Consider the following 12,881-nt stretch of genomic DNA (forward strand, 5'->3'; position numbering starts at 1 on the left):
ATTATTTTTAAAATATTTATTTTAACTTCAAAACATTTAAAATTTAATTACATTTCTTTATTTTAAATTTTAATAAATTTTATTTCAATTATATAATTTGAATTTTTAAACTTCATGTGTAGATTATATATATTATAGACTTTTAAATTTTAGAATTTTTTTATATAACTTTTTTTTAAATAATGTAATTTAAATAAAAAAAATTATCAATGGGGTGCATGTGATATAAATTATATATAATATAATTTTATATATATTAACTTAAAATGTTTTTATATTAACTTATTAAATATATTTTACTATTAACTTAATTTAAAAATATTTTATTTTTATTTTCATTTAAAAATATATAATTTATTTTAATTTATTAAAATTATAACTAAATTGAGAGAATATGTAATTAACAAAGACCAAATGTGTGAATATATCAAAATATTTAACTGTTGTTAACGGCAATTAACTCAGGGTGATCAAATCTTGTTTAAATAAAAATATAAGTAACAATATCTTATATATTTTGAATTCAATAACTAAAAGTAGACAAAATTCAAAAATAAATAATCAACCATATAGTTAACTCATTAATTAATGATGAATTTGGATAGAGAACATTGGTTTCAGTGTGGTTGAAAAATTTGAGGATTAGTGGCAAACCGAAAAAAAATATTATTTTGAGTAATTTACTCACTAAACTTTTAAATTATTATTGATTTGATCATTTTAAATTATTTTATTATTATTATTTTATGATGAGGTGTTTTTTATTATTATTTACTATAAAATAGTTTAAAATATAAAATAAAAACACAAGTTGGTCGGACACCACCACCAACCGTCATAGATATTGATCGTTCGACTTTAAATTTTATGGGTCGCTTCTCCTCGACATTGTGAGTTCGAATATGACCACCATTTTGTGGAACTTGCTCCGAAGTCTACAAATTAGAGATTGAAAGTGAGGAAGTCGAAATGTTTCAGTCGAGATTAACAGGTTTTGGGATATTTTCCGATGAAACAACAAATATATTCAGATTCAAGGGTCAAGATGAACCGAATCATAAAAATTTAAGAACGAATAATCATCATCTACGGTGGTCGTCGGTGATATCCGACCACCTTCTATTTTTATTTATATTTTCAAATATTTTACATTAAATAATAATAATAATAAATGTGATGTCATATCAAAATAATAATAAAATAATTTAAAAAATAAAATAATTCAGAATAATCAAAATATGAATAATTCAAAAATTCAGTGAATAAATTAATAAAATAAATGAAATTACTATGAATAAAATAGGAGAGGAAACCTGGTGAAAACTAACTGGAAAACTTAAAAAAAAACATGTCTGGGAATTTGTTATTTTCCAAGGGATAATACGGTAAGGAGAAAGATCGGTGTCTTGTTGCTTCTTCTGCTCGTGAAACCATGGTAAAACTGATATCAGTATGGAATCTGCGCCATGATTCTAGCCTTCTCCCTTTTTCCCTGATTTAGGGTTCTTGAATTCAATTTTAAAAAAAGGGTGGAGAAGGAATGGGAAGAGAGTGACGGGAGGAGAGGAGAGGAGAGGAGAGGGGAGGAGAGGAGAGGAGAAAGATGGAAAATTACTTAGGATTAAAGATAAAAAAGTTTTTATTTTTTTTTAATTTTTTAATTTCAATTAAATAATTTGTCATTATTTTAATTAGAAAAATCGTTTTTAATATTATATTTATGTCAGATGGCATTTAACGGTCGAAATTAACGACCTGTCACGGCCTAATTTAAATTGAGTTACGGAATGAAATGTTAGGTATTAAATTAAAACGAAAAAAACGTTAAACACCAAACTAAAAAAAACATACATACGTTAGGTACCTTTTTGATATTTAAGCCAAAAAAAATGCACCAAAGTAAAACCTCTAACATTGGAAGGAAAAAGAGTCGGTGGCGGAAGGCAAGAGGGGTTAGTGAGGTCATGGCCCCCCCAAATTTTAAAAATTATAATATAGACTCTTAAATTTTTTAAAAAAAATTAATTTGGCTCAATTTAAATTTTTAGAAATTTAAATTAAATTTTAATTTTTTTAATGTTCTTGATTAAATCCCTTCCCATAATTTTTAAAAATTCTCATTAAGCCTCTCAAAATTTCAAAATTTTTAATTAGACTCTAATTATTTTTGAAAAAAAATGTAAACTAAACCCTTCAAAAATAATTTAAACTTCTAAATTTTTTAAAGTTTTAAATTACCCATCCTCCAAGCTCTAACGTCAAGTTACGCCACTGAAAGGAGTGTCCAAGAATTTTATTAAGATAAACCAAATACATAGGAAAACCTCCCCCAATGCATCCAGATTCATCCGAGTTTAGAATCAAATAAAAAAAGCCACATTAGCAATCTAAACAAGGGGACCAATGAACCGCCGTGTAGGAACAGAAGAGGGCAGCATAACATCAAATTCAGCGGTCCTATGGAATGCTTCAAAACGGCAAAGAATCAGAATTGCGAATGAAACGAAATCCTCGGTCCTTCCAATACCCTCTTTATCCAAGGAGTCCTCCTTGATGTTCTGCACTCCATAGATATGTACCAAAAAGATGCTAAGAAGTAAACAACAGGAGATTGTATTGCCAAAAGTTCAGCCAGCAAACCCGTTAAAAACAAACCATGATTATATATGATCGTAGATCTATTTAGGTCAGGTTAAAAACTTTTTTTTCATCAAGATGGTGTCGAGATCACATTGGCACCATGTAAAGAGGAGAAGGAACCTCCTATATTATTAGAGGTACAACAAATATATCGACATGTTCTAATATAAACCCAGTTTGTTTCAATAAAACTAAAAGAAAATACTCGAATATAAAAACAAAAAAGTGATGGATCAACTGGGAAATGCGGTGGAGATGGTTAAGTCCAAATTAATGTAATTGTCGGAAAAGTTTGAAGTCCTTAAGAAAGTAGGGCGCCTAAGAAAGTAGCCTTTCTCATCATCTCCCCAGGTGCATAGCGATAGCTCACAAACTTCTCCATCCTCTTCGTCTTCTAATTTTTTACCAACCAAGCGTTCATATGTATCCTGCACCAAAAACAAGATCATATGAAGATTGTATCATCGTGATTGTCAAACCCTAATGTGCAGATAAGCGAGAACAACATACATATATGGATAGTACCTGCTGATGCTCAAAGAGCTTAGCTGCTTCTTCCTTTTGTGAATGGCTATGCTTACTTTTCCAATCTTGTTGTTCAGATCCTTCTACTCTGCAAACCAATTATTCTGGATGAGAGATCTCTTTTGTAAACGAAGACCACATACAAAACACTGCTGGGAAACCTCCTACTGTAAATTAAACGTAGCTTTCATTGAATCAAAGAGATAAGGACATTAGGAATGGCTTTCGGTTGCACTCTCATTTTCCGAACCATCATATTCATTTCAGTGGATCAAAATTTGTGGTGGCAAAAATGGGAAGACTTTTCAGGCTTGTTTTCAACCAACATTAAATGCCACAACTAATATCTTCTCCATCGACGGTAAGGATTTCTTCTGATTTTGAGCCGACGTTGAGTCAGCTGATAGTAGAATTACTGTGCAACAACGCTTTAAACTGTGGGTTTACCTCGTAGATGGTGAGAGATCTGACAAGATTCCAGCGTTGAAATTGTCTTCAAGGCGCGACCTTCTTAACCGCAAGGTGCTACCTTTGCAGCGTCGGTACATCTACGGGGTTAATCAAAATCATATTGAAAACTTCAACATTAAACTGCTTTTACCTAATTTATACCATAATATAACAACCTTTAGTTTGATGTGTATAAGAGAGAAATATAATAATTTATGTAACATAGATATATTAGAATTAATTTGGAACAGGAAAAAGTTGATTTTTTTAATAAAAATTCACTGAGAATATACAGTATTAAAATAACTCGGAATGTTACTAAATTAAAACCTCTACTATATTGTACTAAAATGAATTATGTTCCAAAAGTACTATTTATTGATATTATGTGTAATTTTTTTATTACATCTTAAGAGTGTATGTTGGGACAAATACAAGATTTTAAGATAATATATAAATTTATGAATTTGTATTACAAAATTTTAGAGGTGCGGACTTATATCATCAATAGAAAATATAATCAATAAACTTAAATTATATTTTTAAACCAAATTTGTCTAACTTTATTTTTAATGATGAGTCATTATTTGATTCATTAGTAATGTATAGAACTATATAGGGTGTTTAACGAGTTGAGCAACTTGAACTCGACTCGGTCAAAATTCGATAGATGTTCAATTCGACTTGGCTCGACTCGAACTCGACTTAAGACCTTAACAAGCTGAGTCGAGCAAAGTCTAACTCGACTCGATAAATTAACGAGCGGCTCGCTAATTTTTTAAAATATATTTTTAGTAATAACTTAAAAAATAAATATAAATAATAATTATTTTAATAAATAATAATAAATTAACTAATATATTATTTTTTAATAAATATTAAAATATTATTAATTAATAATATTATTTTCATACAAAAAAACCCAACCATAATATCCTCATATAGTATTAGTAATTTTTTAGTTAAAAAAATAAGGTAATTTTTTTAGTGAGCTTAACGAGCAACGAGTCGAGTCGATCAGCAAAATTTTTTAACGAGCATGAGTCGAACACTACCCAACTCGCGATCGACTCGCTCGATAAGCACCCCTAGAACTATACATCGTTGGTGTATAAAATATTTCATATAACCCTAAAATTTTTAATTATCATATATTTTATAAAATTTATTTATATTTTCTATTGATAACTTGTTTTCACCTCCATAATTTTATAGGTTCATCCTTTTTTTAAAATTGTAAAATTCTATCTCGTTACATAAAATCTTATGTTCGTCCCAACATATAATTATTATATTTTTAACTTATGATGTATTGAAGTTTAAAGAAAACTATTATTTTTTTAATTAAGCTAAGGTGATTACAAAGTAGTACTATATCTTCTAAATACTCTTAATTATTTTATAACGAACGCTCAATCACCCTGGTACGACTGTTGGTGCTCGAATCTGTTACCTCTAAAAAAAATTTCTTCTTCTTTCAAACTTATTGTAAATTAATAAAACTATTAATATGTATATTAATCAAATTAACATATGTAAAGTCGAAGTAATCCTGAAAAAAGGGAAAAGAATAAGATCTCAACACCTGAAGATGGCTTTTGATATGGGAAATGCTGAGTCCGTTCACAGTACTCATCATCTGCAGTATTCGCTTTGGTGTTGCTTCTGCAAATTAAAACCAACCTTCAGTTATAAAGACATAATAGAGTAACGTTCATGAATGAAACTGCAAATTTATTTAGGGCATCAAACAAAACAGTGCAGAACCACACCAGTTTCTTCACTAATTTTGCTTTGGTATTTCAAGCATGTAAAACGATCCCAAACAACAAGAGTAATAACATATAGGAACCTACTGTATCTTCCACCAAGGTGATCAACAGCTTGAACAAAGTGGCGGTGAAGCTGAGGAGTCCATCTCAAACGTGGAGCCTCTGATTTGTTGTACCGTCGAGCTCCGGCACCGGCACCGGCACCATCTTTCCTTGTCATCGATCCTTTCTTCCCTACAAGAATGTAAAGCAAGAGTTTCCTTTTAGGTGTATATGAATGCATCAATGAATCATAATGGTCAAGAAACGAAATATATGTTTTTTTTTTGTTGACTTTTTTTGCCTGGAAAGGACCTGTTCAAAACCTCAATCATATAGTCCTCCGGTTCCCATTTGTTTATTTAATTAGTTTCCCTCATGAAATAATATTGTATTATAAGTAAAAACAAAATATAACTTTTTCTTCTAAACTCATTTATTTAATTTTATATAAATAATAATAATAATAATATTAAATGAGAATGAGAATGAAAATATTGCTTTTAATCGTGATTCTAGTTGGCTAGTATTTTCAATACCCTATAAAAGAAACTATTCTCGAAAGCAATGATAAACACAAATCATTTTCGACGTAATTTGATGAGTCAAACATTCACAATATTTTTCTTGAATTGTACTACTATTCAACTTTCTCGGTAATTTAAGATTTTTATCTATTACTTAATAAATTTACAAATCAATAAAATAATGCTTAATTAAAATATTCAAAATGTTTAAGTACAACATATATTGGCACGTCAATATGTTTTTGTCAATATGTTTTTAGAACACATTTTATTTTAAGACATCATAAAGTCTAAAACACTGACATATTATCTTGCGACATTTCTCCAATTGGCTAATTTAATAAGAATATTTACTTTCTAAAAATAAATAAATGACTTCCCCAAAAGATATATAATATTACTGTTCTTCCACTATATAACAGTTATGGTACGGGAAAAATATATATTTGACGTGTTTTGTTTTTCATAAATCAAAATGAACTCATACACTGTTCATATTTTTATTTTATGATTCGGGTTGCTTACGAGTGTTGGTATATATTCTAAAGAATCTCAACTATTCGATAATGAAAGTTCAAATATCTTCGGTTCGAACCTAAAATCTTTAAAATTAACAATCATTCTTTTAATTGTTAATATATCTTATCTTCTGTATTTAAAATTTTATTAAATAGACATATCCATAATTCGTAGTTCGTGTTTATAGTCGTATGTTAATCACATGGATTAATAAAGCGCTGATACGTTATTAGCAGAATGATTAGAGACTCCTAATGCATCCACGTCATCCGTTTTCAGTTTTTTATTTGGGGAAATTACGTGTCCAAAACAAAACCGAGAGTAGTCAAGATGCTGGGAACAGAAAGGACGTGCGTTTTCCAAGCGAAGGAAACAGTGAATGTCGAGGTCAAATAAAGACGGTGCCTAATATTGGACCCACAGCAACAAAATATCATGCTGCTTCTGCCGTGTTCGGCACCACCTTTCTTCAAAGATTCAATGAACAAGAAAGAGCATGTAGTTGTAACTTGTAAGTTTGTTATCTTATATCGACATTGATCCAACAATCAGTATCTGAATTTGAGAGGATGTGATGACTGCAATTAATATCTGATGTCCGAGAAAATAAGACGGTAAAAACGGAATCGGATGAACAAAGTTATCGAGGTTTGTTTACACAATTTCATTAAGATAAATTCGATCGTTCTTACGATATCGGAGAGACGATGGTTGATTGTCTCCCATTATACAACAATAATATGTGCAAGGCAGTAGCACGATTGCAGTGTTCATCGTACTGTAACCAAGTCTTTTTCTATAACGAAAAAACATTTTGGAAGTAGAAAAAATATTATTTAAACGTGTGTTTAAATAGAATATTTATATTATAATTATTGATCGTCCTTTATTTGTCTATTCGAATGAAGGACAATGGGCCCTGAAACAGAAAGTATTCGAATTGGAACAATGGGCCGTCCAACCTCAATTCAGCTCCAAATCCAATGAACTTTTCACTTCATATTAAACCTGGACAAATCAATAATTATTTTTATAATAATTTGTATTTAGTTTATTAATCAATTAATCTAAATCAAATATTAGTTAATTTATATTAAATGTTATAAAGATTTAATATAAAAATGATCTAACTTATTTTTATTTATAATATCAAATTTTAAATTCTTTTTGATAAACTTGAGATAAATACAAAATAATATCTGTTTAACTATTAGACATGAAAGTTCATATTTTTTATATGATATGAGCGTGCTCAAACTCATAAATTCAAAAAGTAAGCAAACTAGTGTTGGCACAAGTGGTCGTCGAATTCAGGAATTTGAGTCTGTAAGACCAAGTTCCAATCCTACCACCATCATTTTTTGTGGGTAATGTAAATTCCTATATAAATTTTAATTAGGTCTTAGGTATGTCCTGACACTAGATTGGGAGAGCCACCCCTAACCTAAACTTTTTGTAACAAAAAAAGAAAAGAAATTTAAAAAATAACAACAAATTCTTAACCGCGGATGCCAATTTAGTTCATACTCAAAATTTAAATATTATTTTAAAAAATCTAATATCTTAATGAACCATAATAATATCAAAGATAAAGATTAGATTAGAATGTCCAATCTAGTCCAGTCAATCAAATTTTATCTTGTATAATTCTTATCTTGTATAAAACTTCAACATTTTTCATAGGGAATTCTACGGTTGCGCATAACCTAAAATATTAATATTTTCTTACTTTTTCAGGGTGCAAACATTCTTCGTAATAAACCGAAAATGTTATATTTTCATAATATTTTTGTTGAACTGAAAATGTTAAAAAATCAATATTTTAACTCGCGCCTTTCATTAACCTGATATTAAACTATTGTATCGTAGAATCATCTTTTTTATACTTTGATTTCTTTATAATCCTCCTATACATACTCATCACTTATAAATATAACATTTATCAAATATGCATTCACAAATAATCTATAGAATTACCGATGAACGTTAAAAGCAATATAAAATTTTGATGAGTTTCATGTGGATACAGCACTTGCCATCATTTTCCCTTCCACTACAAGAAGTTTCATGTTGACTTTAAAGACTTTAACGTTTGGGTAAAATCCGGAAATAGTCACCAAACGTTTAGAATATTTTCAGTTTGGTTATCAATTTTAGAAGTTTGTAATACAATTTTGAACTTTTGATTAATTTTCAGTACAGCCATTGCTTTCTCGGTCGTTAACAAAGGTTGACTTGGCATGTTATCTTCGTCCTCCCATATCTTTTTCTATCAAGAAATATGTTGAGAAATTTTTATCAAGAATTTCGTGCTTATGGACAAATACGCTACATTATTTTTTAAACTGCAATGTGGACGGGAGGTAGAGACTTACAAAAAAGTGTCTGTTTTATTATTATTATTTAAATAAAGTAGTTAATTAATTAAAAATATTTAATTAAATCAATAAATTAAATCTTATTGAAGTAAACATGCACCGGTGTACTGCATTGATGTGCATATTAATATATAATGTAAATACAAAACAAGTGTGGTTATAGTTTTAAATTCAATGATAAATTTGTTAAGATATTTTTTAATTTGTGAAATTATAAAATCATGCAAGATATAATTAATTTACTCTATTTTAAATTGATTATTTTTTCCATAAAAATATATTAGATATTTATAAGCGAAAAAAAAAGAAACAATGCGAGATATATCAACATAGAATAAGATCACACACAAAAGGTGATATTTAATATAGTTCGATCTTGTCTACTTATATAGACGAGGTTAATACCTAATCGAGGTAAACATACATATCACAAAGAAAACAAATACATATAATTCTTCATATTCTTAACTCAATATATATCTCTCAAAACCTGATAAATATATCTCAAAAACTAAAAAAAAATCTTACCTAAATAAAATCAATTACTACATAATCTTTAACCACTAGAATTATAATAAAATTTAATTTAATTATCAATTAGAATTTGAGTGGATACGTAATAAAATCTAAACTAATCCTACTAGCCAAATAATAAGAATCTTCTATTAATTAATTGTGGAAGATTAAAATATCCTAACCAGATATGGTAAGTATTCTAGCCACATTGGCTTTGATAAAAGTAGGCAGTGCATGTGCAATGAAGGCAACTCTTGCTGCTAATGAACTGTCAATTTCATTGCCATTTTCTCTCTCTTTGGCAACTTGCTCATTTGATAGAGCACAATGTTTTTAACCTTGAGGTCTTGGGATCGAGTCCACGGAGGACATTTCATAATTCGGATGTCTTCTACGGAAGCTGCTCTCAACCTCGTGTTGGGGTCAGCCTACTATCTTACCTCCCCTTACCTCATTATATGGGAACAAGGGACAACCATTTTTTTTGGCAACTTGCACATTCTCATTAAGAATTTGCTAATTGTCGTTAATGATCACTAAATCTTGTAGTAGGTTCATTATAGTCCCCAACAATATGTTTAATCTATTCCAGGCGATTTCATAAACTTCTCATAGCTTCATAGTTACAACCGTAAATAATAGTAGTAAAAAAAATGAGGAACTTCACTCTTTAGTAGCAATCCAATCAACTTGCAGGGAAATTTTACATACAAATTAAACATGTGAATCAAAATTGACAACTTATACGATACTACTAATATTACCAAAAGACCAACACATCCAATTGGTTTTATGGAATGAGACTATATCTCTTAAGTAAAGCCAGGATTCGAATTCTGGTGATTATGAATGTATCAAACTGAGTTGAGAGAGCCATCCATATAATGAACTTCTGTAAAATTCTATTCGAATTAATCAGTCAATTAGTTGGATACCTATGATTAAATAAAAATATTACTGAGGGGATTGTTTACAATGTTGCAACACTCTATTTGATATTCCTTGCCACAACACTTTTGTAGCCACCAATTTTTGTCCGAATTTTAATTGTCTTATGTTTAGTTATTATTATTATATTAATATTTAATTATATTATTATTTTTTTCCTTCTTATTATTTTGTAGGTCATTACAAAGACCCAACCTGGGTCCGAACCAAAACTCATTTTCCCAAATAACCCAACCTGAGCCCAAAACCAAACCAAACCCTAATTCTAACCCTAGCCCAAAACCTAACATGACCTAGCAATCTGCCACCGCCACTAGTAGAGGAGAAGAGCAAACTGTCGTTGCTATAAGTTGCTGGCGTCGAAGCCATCATCGTCACCGTTCAATCCGATTTTGAGCCACCACTATACCAACAACAAACAAATAAAAAATCAGGAAAAATCCCAAAAATAATCCAAAACAAAGAAAAAAAAGTAAAAAATCAAATAAAAAACTGATCCTAGAAAATCCGAGATCCCCACCAACCGAGCCATGCCTCTGTACCTCTGCCAACCACTATTTGTCCCTATCCTCACCTAATCGAGCCACCATCAACCATTTTAAAAGGAAGCATGCATGAAGAAAAGAAAAGGAAGGGGAAATCAGTTTGAAAAAAGGGGGAGCAGAAAATAAGGGGATTTTCAGTTCAAAAAAAGGAGAGAAAAAGAAAAGAAAAACATTTGAAAAAAAGAAAGGAGAACAAAAAGAGGAAAAGTATTACCTGATCAGAGAGCTTCCATTAACACCTAAAATTGACTTTTGGTGCCTAAAGATTTTTCGCTAAAAATAGGTGTCCAACGTTTTCAATGTTATACTTTTAGGTTCTTAGACCGTAATGACTGTTAAATTTGGTTGTTATCTGACACATGTCATACAAATAAAATTTCAAAAAAATATTTAATATTATAATTAAAAAAAATTTAAAAAAATCCCAAAATTTCATCGTCAATTGACTACCATAGGTCAGTGGCCATCACCGTTGACACCATCAAAACCGTCTCGCCCCCGCAACCAAAACCAGTCTCCTTCACACTGTGAAACTGTGTAATACCCCAAATTTTAACTAGTGACTAAATTGTAAGTTTTGAAAGTTTAGCTGCTAAAGTATAAACTTTGTAAAATTTGAAGGACCAAAAATATAATTTTAAAACGTTATATAATTTATCTTGTAAATGAATAATTTGGCCTAAAACAAGAATTTTCGTGGAATCAAATTTTCGGTATGAAATTTGTGTTAAAAGCTATAAAGAGATAAAGTTCGGTATTGAGGTCGGATAATCGAATCAAACTGGAATTTCACAAAAAATTTCAAGGATGGTAGATAAGGGTTGGAAATATTATTTTCATATTTTATATCAAATAAATTTAGCACATATCAATGTAATTTTTCATATTTGGCTTAACAGTGGAAATTTAGTGACTAAAATGCAATTTTTGAAAATTGCAAGGGCAAAGATGGAAAGTGAATTTTTATTTGTTCATCTTTGAATTTGGAATTTATAATGGATGATAATGCAATGGCAAGTTGAAATTATCATGTTTCATTAAGGGTAAAATGATAATTTCACATTAATTGAATTTTATATTCAATCATAGTAATTTATGACATGCGTGTTTGTTAATTAAGATAGAAAACTTGAGAATTTCTCTCTTATCCTCCAGCAAAATCGTGAGCACCATAGCAAAAAAAGGTAAGAGTTTTCAAGTTCATTTTAAGCTTATTTGATTGATTTTTGGATTAAGCTATTAGATAAAGAATTAATCGAGATAAAATTATCTATCATTTGGTATAAATATTTAATGGTGATCAAGTTTATTTGAAGATATTGAAAATTAGGATTTATGTAGGGTTTGATGAAGGATTATTATGTTTTTGATGTTGGAGATTAATTCTAAAGTATGTGTGATGATTAAAATTATGTGTATAAGCCTAAATGATTTTTGGCCTAATGGATAATTGTTGAATTTTGATGTAATTTGATATTGTGATGATTAATTTAGCATGAAATTGAGGTAAGGAAGTTGAATTCATGCTTGAAATTGGATGGAAATCAAGTCCTAGTTGTATAGGTAGGTTCGACCATAAGGGAAAATTTGGGGGGGGGGATTTGAAAAAAATCTTATGGATTAAAATTGATATTAAAAGTGTTCTATGTGATTTGGAGATCAATTTGGATCAATTTGGAACCTTGAGATAGTAAAAGAGCTAATTTACAAGTTTTGAGAATTGTGGGACGTAATAGCAAGAATGTGATAATTGGGGTGTTCAATGTTGAATTTTAATTATGCAATGCTGGAATTTTAAGTTGGAAAGTTGTTTGGAACCAAATTGCAAATTTGGTAAATATCAATGTGGAATTTGAAAGGTTTTGACACTTTAGAGACTTAGTTACAAGCTTATTAAATGTGAAAGTATCATTTGGGTAAAATATTACATTACTGGAAATTTTATTAGCATATTGAATTTTGAGTTTAAATAAAATTGGATCAAATTGCAAGTTTATATAAAGATGGATGATTAAATTCGAA

The 12,881-nt window shown here is 29.4% G+C and overlaps 1 protein-coding gene across 1 annotated transcript; it reads right to left on the reverse strand.

Moving 5' to 3' along the window:
- Positions 1 to 3,608: 3,608 nt before the first annotated feature.
- Positions 3,609 to 5,627, reverse strand: LOC120118340 (putative Myb family transcription factor At1g14600). Its single transcript, XM_039138395.1, has 3 exons — positions 5,472 to 5,627; positions 5,201 to 5,280; positions 3,609 to 3,713 (listed from the first exon to the last, which is right to left on the reverse strand). Exons 1-3 carry the CDS (start codon positions 5,605 to 5,607, stop codon positions 3,609 to 3,611), a joined length of 321 nt encoding a protein of 106 aa, XP_038994326.1. The 5' UTR covers positions 5,608 to 5,627.
- Positions 5,628 to 12,881: the final 7,254 nt, after the last annotated feature.

This window comes from Hibiscus syriacus, unplaced genomic scaffold (assembly GCF_006381635.1).
Source record: "Hibiscus syriacus cultivar Baekdansim isolate YM2019G1 unplaced genomic scaffold, ASM638163v2 tig00110328_pilon, whole genome shotgun sequence".
Lineage (NCBI taxonomy): Eukaryota > Viridiplantae > Streptophyta > Magnoliopsida > Malvales > Malvaceae > Hibiscus > Hibiscus syriacus.